General features: G+C 38.1%; 1 protein-coding gene across 10 annotated transcripts in view; it reads right to left on the bottom strand.

The window, feature by feature from the left end:
- The window catches only part of atp11b (ATPase phospholipid transporting 11B), a 59,791-nt gene that overhangs the window by 37,783 nt on the left and 1,027 nt on the right, over positions 1-20,981 (bottom strand). For 8 of the 10 annotated variants that reach the window (XR_001776558.1, XR_001776559.1, XM_017304474.1 and 5 more), the window contains exons 2-9: positions 10,286-10,435; positions 8,781-8,897; positions 7,924-8,013; positions 4,668-4,748; positions 4,264-4,371; positions 3,674-3,802; positions 1,410-1,513; positions 905-952 (exon numbers count right to left, since the gene is read on the bottom strand). Coding sequence is in view for 8 of the 10 variants with exons in the window: in XM_017304474.1 (XP_017159963.1) it covers positions 905-952; positions 1,410-1,513; positions 3,674-3,802; positions 4,264-4,371; positions 4,668-4,748; positions 7,924-8,013; positions 8,781-8,897; positions 10,286-10,384 (776 nt within the window). In the remaining 2 variants the exon portion in view is untranslated. The remainder of the gene's footprint in view (positions 1-904; positions 953-1,409; positions 1,514-3,673; positions 3,803-4,263; positions 4,372-4,667; positions 4,749-7,923; positions 8,014-8,780; positions 8,898-10,285; positions 10,436-20,981) is intronic. The other 2 variants (XM_017304476.1, XM_017304478.1) reach the window with 1 other exon arrangement.

Here is a 20,981-nt window from a genome sequence, read left to right as displayed (position 1 = left end):
CACCTGCAGTCGCTGGACAGGTTGATGTAATCAAGAATGATTTAACAGATTTTGAATTTAGATCTCACTAAAAAAAAAAACTGCAAAACAACAACTCGGAAAATAATTTCGTAGAAATCAGGCCACATTTTTGCCAAACAACCAAACATTTTATGACCCAAACTAAAACATGCTGTGGCGGTATTAAAAATGTTATTTTCCTTACATTTCTAATCAACACATTTATTTTTACTTTGAGGTTTTCAGCATCTCCTCTTCCTAAAGCAGAAAAATGCATCCAAGCAATCACTTAATTTTAGATACTGTTTTACTATTTTGGGCCAAATGTGAGAGAAGTGTGTGACCGAGATGCTAAATCTGTTCAACTTCTTTCTACTGCATCATAATGTTACAAGCTGTAGTAGAAATCAACCTAATTCCAGCCTTTATTTGATTTATATTATAGATTCCTGCTGGTACAATAAATTGGCAGTTAACAGAAATACAGCAGACCAATCAGGCTGATCTGTTGCCAACTTTGACGTCTAAACTGACAATTATGGTTTAGTTTTATCTCTCTCAGGACTTTAATACAAATTGGCGAAATGTGAAGCAGGTTCTTCAGAATCCAAAAGAAAACAAAGGTTTTACTATTTTGTCCTAATTTGTTTCTCTAACCTCCATCTTGTTTTCAATTAAGTGAAATATATAGAGTAATTAGTTCAGATGTTTATGGAACAGAAAATGACAGGAGCGCTTTGTTTTTTTTTGTTATTTATTTGCATCTATTGGAATAAAAAATAAAGACTTTCCACCTGCTGATCCGTGATTAGAACCAATTAAGGAAATACGATCTAATTACGACCTCTGGCTGATTGATTTGTTCAACTTTAGAGGGAGGAAGGAGTAACTGGATAAACCTTACCGGACGATCTCTTCGCCACGCTGCGTCACGGTTACACGTCCAACAAACCTGGAAGACAGAAAACACATTTTACCACCGAGTGGAAACAAAAAATACAACTTCAGGCTGAGGAAAAATACATATTTATAAAGCAACATGAAAGGCATTTTGAAATCGTTTCACATCAACATTTAAATGTTTGTCATTTAACTAAACCACCTGACCTTGAACTAATAAAGACAACCCTAAACGTCTTTGGTGAATAAATACGTTTCATGTAATCAAGTTTGATTTTTTATTTCATTTTTTCAAAAATTGGTATCGGCCAAAATCGGGATCAGCAGGTCAGGCCTTTAAAAGATCGGTAATCTGCGATTAAAACTACAATCGGTGCACCACTAGTAGAATGATGTGTGCATAAAAGCGTAGATTACGTATAAAATGTATAAATAAAAGCATAGAACGACGTATGAATAAAATACAGTATATTACGTTTAGAAAGAGGCGTAAATAAAAGCGTAGTTACCTGTAGAGGTCGGCCTCTGGCTGCTGACACTCCACCACGCCGTGCAAAGCCTCTAGCTGGGACACCGACTGACACACCGACGTCTCTGGCACAGAAAAATGGGTCTACAAGAAAAACAAAGTTTAATATTGATGGGAAATTAGAGAAGCTTTTAAATAAATATACAAGCACATCCACAACTAACATGAAATGAAAATAGTTTTGGTTTTTGTGAAGTAAAAACCAATTTTGTCTTTTAGACAAGAACAAAAAAAGAAATAAATGTTGGTATATTGTTAGATGAGCAGCCAAAATTAATCAATCAATTACCGTATTTTCCGCACTATAAGGTGGAATTAAAAACCTTCAATTTCCTCAAAAGCACCTTATATATGGACCAATACTGAGCCACAACAGGTCTAGCAGCTACGGTAAGCAGCCGCGACTTAATTTTCTCCGTAGAAGAAGAAACGCGCGGTGCATGCTGGGATACTTGTCAGAACTCTGGTTTGTTAATAAAGTTTGACTGACCTTTCTACCTACCGACCTGATAATCAGGTCGTCTGCAGATCATTTAGCGCCACGTTCTCCACCAACATGCTGTGGTGGAGACGGGTCACCATCGTCCGGCCACGACGCCCCGGCCCAGTCGCAGAAGGCTCTCCACGTCGGGGGGAGAGAGACAGAGGCTGCGGCTGCAGCGTGTCGGTTGGTCTGCGTTACCCAGAAAGAAGTTGGGCACAATATCGCAACACCAACACCGTGAGTGAAACATTGACGGTGGCAGCCTACTACGTAAAGTACTCGGGACCATTTCTTTATTATTATACATCCACATTTATAGAGAACGGAACAAATCGCGTCCCGTATCGTTTATTCTATGCGCCTTATATATGAAAAAAGTTTTTAAATAGCTCATTCATTGAAGGTGCACCTTATAATCCGGTGCGCCTTATAGTGCGGAAAATACGGTAATTGCACGATAGATTAAATTGAGCTCGATAATTGTCATTGTTATAATTAATATGTTTGAAGGCCAAATTTCTTTATAGGCATCAGAATCCATTTTATTTATGGTTTTGGTTGTGTGTGGTTTTTATTTTATGTTTTTGTGTTTTATTTTGGACATTGTCCTCCAGTTTTGTACAAAATTATAGCTTACTGGAGAGAGTGACCTAACATTATTATGTAATTATCAATATGTTGGTTGAAAATAGCCTCAAAACATCAAATATCATCGTTCACAGCAGTAATTTCAGGAACAATTTATCGTCCAGTAAGATGTGTAATCATGGCCTTCAGTAAAACAAACCTCTGCTTCTGTGAATTATGTTCAAAAAAAGAGTAAATGAGTGTATATAAATACTAAAATGTATTAAAGTAGACACAGTATAAGTAGATTTGAACAGATCGATCGGTTCTGATCGGTTCCTTTAAATCGGTGATCAGCTGATATTTACATGTGGAACTGATTTTATTTTCCTCTGAAAAAGTCTGAAAATCAGCCGCTGCTCTTTTTGTCAAAACAAAACACACAAACAACTAACGGAGGCTTCCTGTAGATAACTTATCTATTTATGTTCTTCAATCACATCAGGAGGTCAAAGTTCACTCTGTGAATCGACTTTATGAAGGAGTCGCAGGTCAGTAACGATCGAGATAAAAGGTAAGAGAAAGAACAGCTGGACAGAGTGTAGAACGGACCGGCGCACTGCAAAAAACGCAAAATGTTACCAAACATTTATAATGCAAACATATTAATAGACTTGAAATGAGACTAAACTAACTTACAGGCAATTCTTCAGCAAGATTAGGAGTCTAAGTAAATAATTCCCCAATACCGATTTCCACTGCCAGATTATTTCACTTATAACATGGAAAAATATCTTACTAGTGAAATAATCTGGCAGTGAAGCTGGAACGTTTTTCATCAATATTAAATGCTTATTTACTGAAAACAAGCTCCTATATCTTGCAGAAAATTTGCTTGTAAATTAGTTTTGTCTTATTTTAAGTGTATAAAAATATTTGCACTAGAACCTGCACAGAAATACCTGGTAAGATTTTGTGTTTTTTAGTGATTGAGCCTAGAAATTACATTCATATTCTAGATTTTGGCGTCTTTTTACGCTGATGATTATACGTTTTATTTTGAAAAACCGGAAGCACACGTTCGCGTCCCCACCCTCGTCTTCCAGAAGACGGACCCGTTCATTTGAATGGCCCTGGAGGACGCAGAGGCGCGCATGCAAAGACGCTGATTTGATTACAGTCTGCAGACAAACCTTCAGGTTGGTTTCTCCATCCAGGCTGGCGGTGGTGATGTGGCAGGTGCCGTCCGCACGATCCGACGACAGCAGCACCAGGTCAGCTGGGAACGTCTCATCCTTAGCGACACGGACAATGTCCCCAACCTGAACATTCAGAGTTAAAACACAACAACAGAGGTTGGCGCCGTCCCATATTTTTACTGAGAAAGGGTTTCCATTGCGCTGTTGAAATGTGTGGCGGTATCGTAAAGTCACAATAAATACGCCGATAGTTTGCAAAGATTCAATCCTGTTGCACAAATCTTTTAGTTTTTATTAATATTAGAAGTTTTTTTAACAGATAATATAAAGGCAGTTCTGCTTATGATGAGGGAACAACATCATAACATGAAGCAAAGCTCAAAAAAGTCAAGTTTATACAACACTGCCCCTTTAACGGGAGTCGGTGCTTCGGCTGTTTTGCAGTTTTCTGGAAGTTTGATCCAGATTAGTGGAGCATAAAAACTGAATGCTGCTTCTCCCCATTTGGTTCTGGTTCTGGGGATGCAGAGCAGAACCAGAACCTGAACCTGAACTTAAATAAATGTTTTTTTTTGCAGTCTCACCCTGATATTTTTGGATCTCGTCTGGACCAGACTCCCGCTGCGAACCACAAACACTGGAGCTCCGTTCACCTCGTTGTCCGCTTTGTGCCTCAGCCAGTCCTCATAGCCCTGCGGAGAAAAGAAAAGTAACTGCAGCAGATCCAACAGTCCCAGTGTTAAAAGTCTAATGGAAATGAAAGTTTATTGAACTTTCAGCATGTGTTCTTCCATCATCACTTATCGTCATAACTTCTGGGACAATTTATTGTTCAGCAAAATGTGTTACTTATTTGTTCCTTATTTTAAGTGGACTAAGATACATGAACAACAAACTAGACCAAATGACAGTGAAATAAAGCACCTTGGTTTTAGTTCCACATTCTCGGCACAAGCAAGAGGAAGCGAATGTTTACTTCTGTTCTCACCTGTTTAATAGCCGTAACTGTGATCACGAAGAGGAGAGGCAGCCCGCTGGTAACTGGGGAAGTTGGAGTGTCTATCATTAACTGCAAAGAAACAGAGAGATGATGATGATGGGAGTGGAGCAGCGAGCCGCCGTCATCGGAGCGGAGCTGGGCGTCACCTTTCACAGAGAAACCAGCCAGAAACAAACGCAAGAGAAGCAGCGGCTGCCGCATCAAACAGGAAATCTCTACAAGCTTCCCTCAAGTGTTAACTGGCACAGCTGAGGAAGAGCCACACATGCATGCGTTTACACTCTGCTTTCTTAAAGTCATTGAAGAGGTCACAGCCGAGGCAAACGTCCCAGCAAAGACGACAGCTGGGACATTTTATGTTTACTTTATTAGATCTTAACATCTAAAGTATCATTAGATTTTAAATAAAGGGATGTTAAACTTTAAATTCAAGTGAATTTCTAAAATAATGGAAATGTAAAACCTTGGCTAGGATTTTAGTTTAGCTTTTACAGTTGTCTGTTCTGGGCGCATGAAGGTGGTTTATGAAACAGGAAATGCACAGACTGAAGGCGACCGAACAAAAAAAAGAAAACAGGTCGTGAGTTTGACACATATCTGGCTCTTCAGAGCTGCTCGACCGCCAGCTCGTATTTAATTTCCTGCAAGGCTAGTGCTGGCTTTGAGGAACTGCATCGCATCAGGATCTGATACATTTTTCTAACACTTCCTGGATTATTGCATTGTCTGCATGCATTGGTGTAAACAAATGTGTGTTTTATGTTTGTTTTTTATTATATAACAATGTAATGTTTTTAAATGCTGCACATATCTCCACATTTACATTAAAAAGATCTGCAAGGGGTGAAATAAGTATTGAATGCATCATTTTTTCTGTTTTATTTTCTAAGTAAACATGTTTCTAATAGTGGATTTGACATGAAATTATCACCAGATGTTCAGTAACAACCCGTTCAATCCACCCATGCAAAGAAATCAGACCACAGATGTCCGTAAGTTCAGCTATGAGTAATTTTATGTATTTACTGCTTGGTGTAAAAGTCTTCAAAATGGCGCCCGTATGGAGAAACCAGTCGCATGCATTCAGGTGGGATTTTAATCCACTCTTCTAAATCCTGACTGTTCTGCCGTTTGGCTGGAACATGGAGGCATTCATAAAATAAAACGGCTGCCATGGCGTATCAGAAAGACGATGGCCACGTCTTCGTATCGGGTTTTTTCCATGTTTGTTTACTCTGAGCTCACGTTTGGTCTCGAGGTTTAGCGAGATTTCCCATTGACCTCTGAACGTTGGTGAATGAAATCAGTTTGTGTGGTCAGGCAAAAAGCAATACATCAATTGATCAATTAAAACAAGTGGAATAATTTCCGTCTGCATAATTTGTCGTTTTTCTCTTTTCTGCCAAACTGGATGATAAAAGCCTTCTGTCTGGTGTTTTGGCCTCGGCTTTCTGAAGGATAATGTTGCTTACAGACTTCACAATTCATTTATTTGTTGTTTCTGTTTGGTTTATTTAAAGAGTCTTCCAGTTCCCGTGTTAAATTCATCAGAATTTAAAGTTTATCTCTGAGATCGTGCTCTTGCATTGTTACTCAGCCATTATGTTACTTGAAATTATTCTTTTAACAATATTACCGTTTATTGCAGTAACCTTTGGGACAATGTATCATCATGCTATCGTGACAGGTCAGTGTGTTTTGCCCCAACCTGCTATAGATTATTTATCCTCATATTTTTGGTCTCCAGACGTTTGAAAATCTTGGACATTTTGATAATTATTGTGTGTAAAATCTTGCAGCAGCGCCTGGTTCTGGCTGGTTTATGGGGTAATGAGGTTCTCTTAAACGTCTGGATCATGATGCAAACGGCGCTGACTGGAACCTTCAGTGGTTTAGAAATTCTTTCGTAATGGACACCATCAGCATGATTTGCAACAGCAGCAAAGATCTCGTTGGTTTTTCCCATTATGAGCCTTTATGGCTTTGGTGCCTTTTTACAGACCATCATCAAAAATCCACTGATTACCAACTCCAAGAGGCCGAAATGTTTTATGGTTACTAGATTTCAGGATTTTTCCTTTCTCTCTCCATTTTGTTACACATAACTTAATATATTGGTGTTATGCTTTGTCAACATTTTCCATTCCTTTACAATGCACGATTATCATATCGACCATTTCTACCAACATCTGGTGAGACATTTATGACTAGATCTGTCGCAATAGACCAATTAGTCGCAGGATAAATTAGAACAGACTGAATCCTTTTTATTTGCATGATTTATCATTTTTCTTTTTCTACCCAAAACTGGATGATAAAAGTCTCAACTAGTTCTTTTTTTGAAGGATAATTTTGTTTACAGAGACTCCCTGATGCATTTTATTTGATGTTTTGTTTGTTTTGTGTATTTAAAATGAGTTACCTAAAAAAGTAGTTTAATTGTTATAATAGTACCACAAAACACAGTGGTAAAACATTTTATCCTAAAATGGGGTTAATTTTATCCCGAGCAGGTGATGCAGAACATTTCTAACAACTATGTTATTCAACGCAAGGATGTTAAGGAAACAAAGACATTTAATTTGTTAGATCAAGAAGAGGAATCCCTAAAGCTGGCAGTAATTTAACATTTAAGCAACAGGCTAAACTGTTAAAGGATAAAACACACGGTAAATAATTTTTTTTTGCTTTTCAGAGTAAAAATTTATGTTTCTAGGAATCCCTTGGAGATAAATTTGACCCAAAAAGCTCAAACTGTCCATTTGAGAAAATGTCCCCTTCACTTCTCGCCTCTTTTCCTTCAGATTTCAGGACCAGATGTCTTCAGTTTCACCGACAGATCGAGTGGGTGAAAAGACAAATTCTGAGACGAAGCCAAGCTGATTTCTTTGGAGCATCAGGGCCACGGCAGAAACGTCTGAAAGCCAAACCCATCGTCTGCGCAGGCTGACTGATTCGCTGTGAAGGCCCGGCGCTTTGGGCCGGACGCAGCGACACAAATATTACCAAACATGTGGGCAGCGTTTGTTTTTTATGTTTTTAAATGAAAACACGAGGCAGACCTCTCTACCGCCAGGTCCTTAAGAGTTAATGACACGTCCACTGATACACACACACACACACACACACACACACACACACACACACATTAATATGAGCAGCAGAGGAGCTGAGGTCACACATGACTCATCACCAGCTGACGGAGGAAAACATGCACTCGCTGTACCAATGTGTGTGAATTTACCTGCACGAGGAAGATGATGAGGAAATAGAAGTTGGCTATCCTGCGAAACTGCTCGAACAGATTCTTGGGGACAAAATTCCAGATTGTGTACTGAGAGAGAAAGAATGAAAAGGTTTATTTATCTGGATTACATTAAAATAATCCAAAATATGCTTTAAATTGCTCTTCCAGCACTGAATTTAATGTTTTCAAAATTGTTTCCTGTTAAAATCAAAAGAGGTCAATAAATCAGACATGAAAAATCACAGTCTGTTGTCAGCAAGCAGACAGACTGGACAGTCTGGACTAATTCACTTTCCAACACACAAGCCTTTTGTTTGCGCTTTGCTCTGCCACCAAGTAAAGCTGGAAACATTCGTTTTACATCAAACTACAGGCTAATGGATTCCACACTGGAGATTCCCCTGGACCATTCGTCCCTTTACCGCAGCTGCTGAGGCAAAATAAAATGAAATCAACTTAAACCAACTTGCACTGAAGGAAATTAAATATTTTTTCTATCAGTTTATGGCCTGGAAGAAACAACAAACCAGGATACGATTGTAAGAACAAACGTATCCTTCGTTCTTACAGTCGTATTATTTCGTATTGTTCTTACAATCGTATCCTTACAATCGATCTTGACAATCGTATTGTCAAGATCGACGATACGATCCTGACAATCGTATCGTCAGGATAAGATTGTTCTTACAATCGTATCCTGACAGTAACAAAGCTAAGCTTAACAAAGGGACCGTGGCAGAGACTAGCTTACGCTAAGGGAGAGTTTAACGGTCTGAATCAGGAAAGCTAATTGGCTAAGAACGGTTGGTCCTCCCTCCCGCCATAACATTCATGGATGTAACAGATTCTGATACCTTGGATGAGATGATTCTGTTGTCTGCGAAGCGCTGCGGTACGTAATGGCCATGCTCAGGGAAACGGTTTGCTACATAAACAGTCCTGGTGTCACTTTGATGAGGAGGGTCAAAGCCCTGAGAAAACAGAGACAGAGGGGAGGAGAAAACAACTTACTCTGGTTGTTTCTGCAGCATGAACAGGTAGATGTTGAAACAAACACAGCAGCTAGCAGAGAGTTACGAAATATACAACAATTACATTTTAATCAGAACCATTCCACAGAAAAGCAGCAAAACAGAAACAACGGCTGCAAAAACATGGAGTATAAGCTGATTTATCATCAATAATAAACATTTTATTGCCATTTAGTAAACACCAAATCATCTGTAGCAAAAGATGAATCTCCAGTTAAAAAATACTTCTAACATCAACATGTGGAAATCTCAGCACTTTCTGCTTGCCTTAACATAATTACAGCACATGGCTAATCTGGTGCTAATTTTTTGGATTAACCGATGAATTGTTGGATTAGGGAGGAACCGATCTGCGATATCTGAAGTTTAGTATCGGCCGATACCAATTTGATTAAAAAAAAAAAAAAAAAAAACAGCTGAATGTTTTTTTTTTTTTAAACAAACAGATATAAATATGATAACTCTGCACCAGGACAGCTCACTTAATAAACACACCGACAGCTTCTCTAGCTTGGTCAAACGTGAAAACAGCTTTAATTTGTTCAGTCGGCTCAATTATCAGCAAAATAGGTAATGTGAAAATAAATAATAAAGAAATGGAAACCGACAAAAACAACAGGTTGACTGCTTTGGTCAAACATGTGAAAATAAACGGCAACAAACCTTTCAAATGGTTCAGGAAGTAAAGTTAGGAGTTATAGACATAATCTGAATAAACAATAAGGTGTGACGTCGCTCAGAGCACAGAGCGTAGAATCAGACTGAATAGATCTGCACTTACAGATCAGGTATATCGTCTCAAATTCCCGGTCTAGAAATTTTCTTCAATATTGAGTCAATACAGATATTAATATTGGATCGGTACATCTCTAAATTGGTGCTTGACATGAGATTTTTTACTGAATCTGAACCAGGTGAAGCCAAAACTACACCAGCCGAGTTTCAGATAAAAAACACATTTCCGCAAAATGTAAAGATTTTTTCTAAGGTTTTGGCCTAATTACTGCTCTGACTGTGTTGTCCTTTCAGCAATTCTTCAGTCTGTACTTTCTAGTTAATTAACCGATTAGTAAATTAGTTGATTCATCTGGTCTCACCAAACCAACACAGGTAATGTAATTATTGACAGCAAACGGCATCTCCCAGTTTTTACTTTGGATCAGTGATTTGCAGAAATTCCTCATCTGGTCAGAACTCTAAAGTCTCGCAGGGTGGCAAAGAGCAGAAAAGAAACAGCTTCCTAAACGATAAGACTAGCATAAAAAATTTAAAAAAGCTACGCAGAGTAACATCCTGGTTATGAATGACCTACACTGAGACTAATGTACCTGATTCGCCTCTGTGCTGGGGACTGCTGCGGGTGAATCACAGGAAAGGCTCAATTTAAGATGAAGCTGAACTCGAAGGCTGAGGCGCTTGGGACTCATGATTTACTTTGGACACCAGAGTTTCTGTTTTTGAAGAACCTGCAATTGATGCTGTTGGATTTCAAAGGGAAGTTGTGAAATAAACTGAACGGCTTGGCACCAAAACGCATGAAAGAGCCGCCGTCGTTGCCACAGCAACCCTCCGGACGGCCCAGGTTTCCTGGTTCTGGTCCGCTCTGCGTCCCCAGAACCAGAACCAAATACAGAGAAGCAGCAATATCAGCTTCTCTGCTCCTCTAATCTGGAACAAACTTCCAGAAAACTGCAAAGTTGCTGAAACACTGACTTCCATTACGGGTAAAACTTTACTTGAGCATAAAACTGACAACACCCATCACAAACATGGAGGAGTCTCCGTCACAATGTTTATAAGTGTTGTCATGATTTTAATGATGGCATTGACTTAATGTAGCGTTTTGATGGTTGATTCTATGTTGCATGACTTTGTGTTTTTGTGCTTGTTATGATGTGAAGCACTTTGAAATGCCTTGCTGCTGAAATGGGCTGTACAAATACAATTTGATTGACTGATTGATTGATTGAAGTGTCATTTGGCAAATAATGACACTGCTGAATCATTCGAGGAATCATTTCAGCAGGGCTGAAATGATTCAGCAGGGCTGAAATGATTCCTCGAATGATTCGAGTTCCTCGGTTATTAAAAGGATAATGTTTGTTAAATTACGTTTTATTATTTAGCGACAGTGTTCCGGCCGGGTGATTATTTGTGCTGCGCAGCGCTCTCACTTCTGGCTGAGTTGTTGATGAAAGCTAAGTGTTAGCAGCGTAGCGTCCAGTTTTCAGGTTCGGCCGTGGGGATTTTATTGATGGATGATAAAAGTCTGGATTTTATCGTTTTTTGTGGGACCAACAAGCATCCTTAAAATGACGGGAGCGATGCCTGGAGCACGGCAGCCTTTCTCCTCCCGGAGCTGCTGGTTCAGAGCGAACGGCGGGAAGAGCGGTAAAGGAGTATTTATACAGGTGAGCAGATGGACTGAACATGGTAGGCTGACTAACGAAGGTTTCAAATCCCGTCACTAACATGAACACAAAAGCTGCAAATGGCTGGGAAAGGTGAGAGTTCATCTATGAAACGGACTGAAGATGAACAAACTAAAAGCTGGAGTACAGACATATATATATATATATATATTATATATAAATAAAAGAATATTTGTGAGCCTGCCTCTTTAAGTTGAAAATAATTTCAGATTTTTGTATAACTTTTCTTCAGGTTACCTGAGAAAGTGAGCTATTATCGTTACAGGTTAATTTTCTAAACTACATAAAAGTTAGGGAAGCTCAAATATGAAAAATAAAATAAAATCTTACAGCAACGCTGCTATTATGCTAGATTTACCAATGTTTTATTTTACCTATTTTTTTTTATCCAATTACTCGATTAATCATGAGAATAATCAATAAATTACTCAATTACTAAAATATTTGTTTACAACAGCCCTATTTAAAAGTATCATTATTTAATGAACAACGCTAAGTTGACAATGGACTTTTAATGCAACTTTGCTTTAAAACATAATTTACTGAGTGACACTTCATGACAACAGTTGTAAACATTTACAAAAACTCCTTCATGTCAGTATTAGGAGTTACCGAGTTGCCTTTGATTCCTAGTAACTGGAACGTTGATCAATATATCTGGTGATCAATATATCTGGTACATATTTTCTTGATTTTGATTATATTTGATCAAATGTAAAGTTTTTGCTTGTTTCATAATTCATCATGTAAATTATGAATTGCCTTGTTGCTGAAATGTGTGAAACAAACTTGAGTTGATGGGCAGAGTCGTTCGTTTCAAGGAAGGCCACAGATGGTAAAGAAAAGCAATTATAATCCTGTGAATGATTAAAACTTTCTGCTGAAAGTACTTCATTAAATAGTTACCGAACAAAGTAAGCAAAGCTGTAGTTTGAAAGTAAAAACTATAAATAGTCCAGGCCAGAAACCCAACATGCAGCAGAGCCACTGCTTGGTGACTCAGCTACATCAACAAACTATTATACATTTCCACATGTCCTACATGAACCGTATTATAGTATGTCTGGAGCAACACGCCGTTCACTTACTGCTGCATTATAGGATTTAGAGCAGTGGTTCTTAACCTTTTTTGAGGTACCGAACCCCCCAGTTTCATATACGCATTCACCGAACCCTTCTAATCCCCCCATACCTCCCCGACACATTAAATACTTTGCGGTATTCTGATTTAGTAATGTAATTATATTAGCTGTGTTACCACCCCCACGCCACTAGAGGCAGTAGCAACCCCGAAGAGATGCGACTAAGGAGCAGATTTAGACTATAGAATTTGGTAAAAACCATAGACATTAATATTATAGTATTAATGTCTATGGTAAAAACGGWGAGTTTTGCTGAAGTAATTAAAGACACAAGTTCAAATCCAAATCCATGCTGAGAGTGGAGCTCCTTCAATCAGGGCTCCTCCGCAGCTCTGATTGGCTAAGCAATGTAATGTGATCCTCTGATTGGCTAAGCAATGTAACGTGATCCTCTGATTGGCTAAGCAATGTAACGTGATCCTCTGCAGCAAGTGATGGCAAAGCGGGGCGTCATCACGACTTTATACAAGTGTGTCTTTATATCCGCGGCAGAGGGTCCACCGAACCCCTGAGACCGACTCACCGAACCCCTGGGGTTCGATCGAACCCAGGTTAAGAACCACCGATTTAGAGTTTGGTAATAAAACATTTTCCATTAATATCAGCATGGCAATTAGGCAGGTTGACTAAGAGCAGATTGCCAAATCACTTTTGTCTTTTGACACAAAAACCTTGACTATTTGTCTGACCACATAGACACATGACATCAAGCTCAACACGTTCCCCCAGCTTCCTGCTGGAGGGCAAAAAGCTGCTCGCTAACGGTGACTACCCTTGGTTTTAGCTGCCAAGTTGTCAACACAACGCGGCAAATCTTAAATGTTCGCCTGATGTACAAAAGCAAAAGGGACGCAGTGCTTTGCTACCAATTGTCAAATACTACGACAACCAGGCAACAAGGTCAGGAAAAAGTCTTAATTTACCAAAAAGAAAAAGATGGCGGTAGAGAGGGAAGTAGGTCAGTCATGCTAGCTTGACTCTGGAAACATTAACATAGATGTGCTGCAGAATTCAGCGTTTCGGTTCAGTTAAAACACTTTAAAAAAACTGCGACCTACACACCAACTCTGACAGATCATCAGCAGGGCCTTAAGCTAGCTAATTAACCGCTGCTGTGTTAGATTAGAAACCTGATACGTTAGTGGCATTCTTGTCAGTTGCTATGGCAACGAGTCTATAGCATCGCTGGCAAAGAGCGAGAAAAAAAGAATAAAAGTGGTTTTGAGTTGTTTTTACAACAGTATTTCTGTTATTTTTTTATTTTGCTGTGGGGCTCTGCACTGAACTAAAACCAACACCGGAGTCTCTTCAGAACTTTGTTTGTTGACATCGGACTGAAGTTGCGTCAGTGTTTTGCTTTCATTCTTGACAGCCTGGTATGATTTCAGTTGGCCACCTGCCATGACTATTCTCAGACTGAACCATGCCGTCTTTGTGCTTTTTAAGAACAATTAGACGGGAACCTTTAGAGCAGGGGTCCCCAAACTTTTTCCTGTGAGGGCCACATGACTTTTCCCTTCTCTGGTGGGGGGCCGGAGTCAGTTTGTTACAGAAAAAGTGTTACACGTGYWTTACCCAGAAAGCACATGGGCAAAAACCGTTAGTGAAACGGTCACTGGGACTGACTAGTAACTTTAACATATGAATTCCTCATATGTTAACATAAATGCTCGTTTTGAAGTATAAGCTGCTACTTACAGGCATTGCTTCGAAGAATTCGACCAGGAATGCGGCGTTCATAACAAACACGTATGTTCATCTGATCTACCGCTAGCAACCAACCGTACTGATTAATTAACATAAAAGTCAAGCAGTTCCCTAAAAGTCCAACAGATGGCAGCAATGCGCCATGCAACACAAAACACCCACAGTTTACAGGACACACTTCCTGCTAAAGAGCCCCCTGGTGGTTGAAGGAAAATCCACATATAAACCGGAAAATACAATATATGAAAAAAAATCTGAATGCTCTCTGGTGTTGTTCAGGTGGCCGGACCAAATGTGGAGGCGGGTCGGATCTGGCTCGCGGGCCGTAGTTTGGGGACCACTGCTTTAGAGCGTTAGGAAACTTCATCAGCCCATTACTAGAAAACAGAAAAATGCAGCAGTAACCATGCGAGGCGCTGTGACACTAAAAATTAAAGGAAATCTGCCAGTTTTGACAAAAACTCATATTTCGATAGTTTTTTCTCTAGGTTTAGGGGGTTTGTCAGCTGTATCAAAATTTGTGTATTTTGCAAAACTGCAATGGATTTGCAGTTTTGTGACAAGATAACACCCTGTTATCCTGTCACATGACAACAGGATGTTGCTACTGGCGGAAACGACAAAGAAGGCAACAGAAAGTAGTTGGAAAATGACGGCAGGCATGTTTTCAATTACTTATCGTGTCAAAAAAACGTATTCACGTGTGATTTAAGATGAGTTTTTTTATTTAATGGATATTGTGAAATTTTGTTTTTCGACATTAGCAGAACATCAACAAAGTTGTAGTAGAAACTCAGTTATCGTCACAGAAATGCAACAAGCTGAAGTAGGTATGGAGGATGCACATAAACCTGGAAGGCTGAGGTCAAAGGTTACACCAACTGTGGCTGGACTGAAAACAAAAATATATTGTTTCAAGGATCTTAAAAAGCGGTTTCTGTCATTGCAAAGCCAAAACCTTATTAAAAAGATATTTGCATATTTTTACACAATTACTTGAACATCAACAGAGCTTGGTTCCTCTGATCAGGCAACAAATTTAACTTCTGAATGTGGCCATCAAGTCAAACTTCAAATGTTTCTGACCACAGCTCCTACCAAACGTTCATCATTTCAGAAATACCTCCAAACTCAGAAGGCTGATGTCTAAATGGGAACTTTAAACGTTTTATTTTTTTGTCTCATCTAGATTATTGTAATGCACTTTTTTCACGTTATATGTAAAAAACGCTTTGTGTCCGTCCTCATAACTCAAGTAGATCTTTTTCTAGATTGGGCTTCCTCTGGTTTTTGTTATTTTTAGTGTAGCTTCATTAAAAAAGTTGCTGAAAGGTTTTTATTCAAATTGTTGTGAAGCCATTTTGTAAATATACATCTACCAAAGGAGTCATGAAGACAATTTACCTTCCTGCAACATTTATTGCCAGTTTGCAACTTTGAGGCAAAGACAAAATGAAGGTACCCAGATAACAAAAAAGATTTAATAGTCCTGCAAATCGTAGAGATGCAAAGTAATGCTAAGGAAGATCATCTTTAAATATTTTCTAGAGTACAGAGAGAGGTGAATGTAGGAAGCATTACTAATTTAAACAGATTTCACTAAACCTTTTTTACTAATCTTACACTTTATGAAAGGAAAAAGCTGAAAACAACCTGTACTAATAAATTGTAATTTTGCACAACTGAATTAAAAGTAAACACAAAGCGGCTGACATTAGACCCTTCATTCTTTCTCTTCCAGACTCAGATGCCCACATCAATTTAAAGCCAGACAGATAATTACTCCCTGCCTAAAGCCTACAATTCCCAGAGTGCATTGGTGGAGTCACCGCCATGACGAACAGCATGAAAAACAGCCAGAGCTGAACTCAAGAGTCGTGTTAAAGGCCAAAAAGTTTTCTGTCTGAAGCAGAAATCATAAAAAAGAACAGCTGCTTTAAACCTCATGATTGATAACAGCCACAATAACTGCAATGATGCACAGAAATGCAACAACATGGCAGGACAAAGCTGAACTCTCTGAAAGCAGCTCCTTTATGCCATCCTTTATTGATACAGCACAGCTATAAAACTTGTTCTGGAATGAATTGGGTTGCAGCCACCCGTAGTAATATGCTCATATTTTGTGTCTCTAGCATTTCTGAACACGTAGCATCAATGATGGAGTGGTACAAGATTATTTTCCAGTTGTTTCGCTGCTTTCTGACAGTAGATTATTAGAGTTTTTAACGACAATGTCCGTAAGAGAACCTGCAGGAAACCTTCAAGTAACGACGCCCGTGTGCAAGTCACTAATGTTACCCTTCATGTCACGGCTGTGTAGCAGAACCAAAAAGAGTCAGTGTGAGTTTTCACAGATGCTCGTTACATAAGCTATGATTACAGAAGGTTTTTATGGTGCAAATGCAGAAGTCAACGCATGATGTCAGCTCTGCATATGTAGGAAGTTTGACATTAAAAGCCAGTCGAACCGCCACCGACATCCTTCTCCTCTTTTCTGTGTGAAAAAGAAACTAAAGGAGAGAGAAAAGGCAGCAGGCGGCTGCCCTCTGACGAGCCTTTTAATTAGGCCAGGTGTGCTAAAGTGCAATTCAATTAAACTCTTAATTAACTGGGCAGGTCAGTTATAACACAGAGGTTAAATTAGCCGGGCTTATCTCAAATTAGGACCCAAACTCTGGCCAGATAACGGCCGAGGATTAACCTCTGACAACAGGAAAAAAAACTAAAGTTTGACGTTTCAACAGAGTCAAAGAGTCAGTGGTCAAAACTAAAGCAGCAGGAAGTAGTCAAGTTTATTATACTCGACTAAAACAAACAAATAAAACTGAAATTGAGAAAACTTTTCCATTAACTGAAATAATTAATGGGGAAAAACAATAACTGGAACTACAACCTGCGTTTTAAAACGTACTAAACTTGTAGAAATACTATCCTTCATTTTTGTGTTTGACTATTTGTTAGCCTTTTGATTTTTTTTCCTCACATACAAGCAGTTTTCAGCAGCTGTTGGTAAATTACGGTCGCTGGTCTGCAAAATGGCAACAGATGGGAGGAAACTCCAGAGTCTGTTGGATGTCCAACTACAACTGAATCCATTTTTTGAAAATAGAATTTTTTCTGTTGAGTTTTCATTGACCAGTTGATGTTAACATAAACACAATTTTTGAATTCCAGGGTTTCCCTCAGTGTATTTTCAGCCTGGCGGGCCTCCAGGCTTCACTTTCGCCCCAGCCAGACTAAGCATTGTTTGTTTAATCTTATCTTGATGTTTGCCTTTTTAAAGTTAGAGATTTAATAGTTGGTGTTTAGGTTAATAATGTCTTCCAATAACATAATAACCTAGTGACATTTTCAAATTTCTTGTCAAGTCAGAAACTAGCAAAGTTTTGTGGGCCGAAACCCCGATTTCTGCACCTAAAAATTAACCAAAGCATCAAAAAAATGAAAACTACTACAACTCAGAAAAACTAATCTAAATCTAAACAATATTTATCTAATTAAAAACTAGAAAACTCACCCTAAAAACTAAATAACACCAGTTGAATTAGACAAAAAGTCACAACGAAACAAAGCTAAACTGTAAAGAAAGACCCAGTAACCCTGAACTGGTCAGTGATTAAACACATAGGAGTTTAAAAAAAAATCAACTGAACTCATTCTTTACGGTGACATCATGGTTTAAGCATGAGTAACTTATCTCACATATCCACACACCCTGCAACCGTCTCTCCATTTATTAACCGGATACTGAAAGTCAACGAAGGCCTGGATAAAGGCAACATTGATACAGGCCGTAAAACAAAGAAAAACTTGCTTACTTAAAGCCAGAACTGCAACATTTCTCAAGCAAAGTCCTGCAAATCGAGTATCCAACAGGGCTTCACGACGTAGAGCAGCAACTTTAAAACGGCAACATGCATTTCTATAGAACTATTTCTACATTTGGTCTGTGCATTCCGGTTGCTTTAAGATTATTATTTTATGACTTTAATAAGTCACAAGCATAAAGTAAAGTACAATCAGCGAGTCTGGGCCTGTTGGCGATTACAGTACCAGCCGCGTCGTCCATTCAATCGCAGCTTTTTATTTGTTATTCTGGTTAGCAGAGTTGGTACATATTTACTTGAGTAACTTTAGAAGAAATGTACTTTTAGGAGTATTTTTACTATGCTGTACTTTTTACTTTAGTAATTTTATAATGAAGTATTTCTGCTCTTGAGTAAATTTTCTGGATTTTCTACCCACTGAAAGAAAAGCAAACAGGTTTTAACTAAGAACTCACCAAACACAGACACACACCTTTTCTGTTTCTGTTAGAGTTTGTTAATGAAAGAAACTGATTTGGAAAAATGTTATTTTACCTGATTGTTATTTCTTGTTACTTGTATGAATTATTGTCATTTTGGTTCTTAAAATACCAAAATTTCCACTTAACTTTATATTTTGTTCTGTCTGATTGTGTAATCTTTAATTTGATCAGTTACTCGGTACTTGAGTAAACTTTTTACCAAATACTTTTTTTACTCTTACTTGAGTAATTTCTTTGCTACTTTTTAATTTTACTTGAGTACAAATATGTTGAAGTAGTGATACTCTCAAGTATAATCTTTAGGTACTCTGCCCAGCTCTGTAAATTAGCAGTTTCAACACCTTTTAAAGACATTAGCATTTTCATTTCAAGTCTAATTTTTATACCACATTTCAGCAACAAAGCAGTTCAAAGAGCTTTACACTGTAAAACCATAATACAGTAACCAATTATGAAACAAGTAATCAACATAACATTTTGTCAAAAGCCATCATCAAAATCAATTGGTCCAGTTTCTAGGAACCAAAAGCAGCTCTGACCCGGTGGGTTTTAGTCTAGATTTAAAGGAACTCAGTGTTTCAGGCGTTTTGTAGTTTTCTGGAAATTTTTCCAGATTTGTGGTGCATAGAAGCTGAATGCTGCTTCCCCACGTTTGGTTCTGGTTCAGGGGATACGGAGCAGAACCAGAACCAGAAGACCTGAGAGGTCTGGAAGGTTGCTATGACAACAGCAGCAGGTCTTTAATGAATTGTGATGCCAAGCCGTTCAGTGATTTATAAACTAACAGAAGTATTTTAAAGTTTATTCTCTGGAAGGCCTGTAGAACTGGGTGATTTASTCAGAACTCCAGCAGCAGCGTTCTGGATCAGCTGCAGCTGGAGGACTATTTTTAGTCAGACCTGTGAAAACACTTGCAGTAATAAATGTGACTAAAGATAAACGCATGGAGGAGTTTCTCTATGTCCTGGAAATGTTTTTCAGCTGTTGGAAGGCTAAATTTGTAACCATCTTTATGTGTCTTTGAAGGTTCCGGTCTGAGCGCTTCACTACACGTCTCTAGCTGTAATAACTGAAACTGTGTGCCGACTCTAAATCGTTCCTATTTAGGTCCAAAAACAATAAAATAAGTTTTGTCTGTACAGCAGAATAAATTTATGGCAGTTCCATGCACTGATTTGTTGTAAATATTTGTTTTAAGTCTTTTTAAAGCTTTTATGAATTTAAACTTTGGCATAAAACTCATTTGAAAATGTTGCCAACATACCAAATGCAATGGAAACGGCAAACAATTTCAAAGTACTCAGAGGAGAAAGTAGCTGCAAAATTTCAGCAGGGGTGCTTAATTTTTTTTATATCAATATTGTCAATTTAAAAAATGCAACCAAATTCAAACTGCCTCATTTTTTTGGTTTGGCTAATCTATACAAAACTATCAATATAAAAGCAAATATATAGATTATTTCATAAATAATAGGCCAGCTGTCACATGATTAGGTCTGTTGCAATAAATCAATTAATCATCTGATAAATTAAAACAAAATTAATATCCATTTGCATAATTTCTCTTTCTACAAAAACTGATGAAAGTTTTCAGTTTAGTAATTTGGTCTCAACTAGCCCCTTTTTGAAGGACAAGCTTTGTTTACAGAGACTTCCTAATTAATTTTATTTGTCGTTTTGTTTATTTATTTTGGATATTTAAAATGTCTTTCAGTTCTAGTGTTAATTTTGATTAGAATTTAAGGTTTATTAATATTGAGAATATGTTCTTGCGTTATTACCAGAACTAGAAAATTAAACCATTACTAGAAAATGGTCTCAAAACAACATTATCGGTCATCACTGTAACTTCTGGGACAATTTATCGTCCAGAAACATAGTTTGTGATTATTGGTTAATTGATTTTTACTTTGCTGGTTTAGCCATTACATCAAAGCCTGCTTCCATTTTGCTATTGAGGATCTGAATTTGGATTTTAAAAATTTAAATAATCACACTGATAACTATTTACTTCCCAGGACATACCATCGACCGATATAATGGTGTCATCCACTGTTTCTCCCTCTCCTATTATCTTTTCCATTAACATAGAAAGTACTTCTACAGGTTTCTTCATGTTAAAGGGGAGATTTTCCTCTCCACTGTCACTACATGCATGCTCAGTATGAGAGATTGCTGCAAAGTCAACAATTTTGGTCCAGGAGTGAATGCTGCAGTCAGTGCAATGTTTTGTTTTTCTTTAAAAAGAAATTATTACTCTGTTAAATTCCTGAAATGTAACTAAATGTCTAAAAGAAATGTATAAAAGCCAATTACGAAATTAATTGGAGATTGATTTTCTGTCAGGCGCCCAATTATTTATATATTCCACATAAACCGAGAAACAGAAATTTGTCATTTCTATTGTTTTATCGCGGAAATGGGCTTCCAT

The sequence above is a fragment of the Poecilia reticulata genome, linkage group LG4 (genome assembly GCF_000633615.1).
Source record: "Poecilia reticulata strain Guanapo linkage group LG4, Guppy_female_1.0+MT, whole genome shotgun sequence".
In the NCBI taxonomy this organism is placed as follows: Eukaryota; Metazoa; Chordata; class Actinopteri; order Cyprinodontiformes; family Poeciliidae; genus Poecilia; species Poecilia reticulata.
This window is presented reverse-complemented; position numbering and strand designations above follow the sequence as displayed.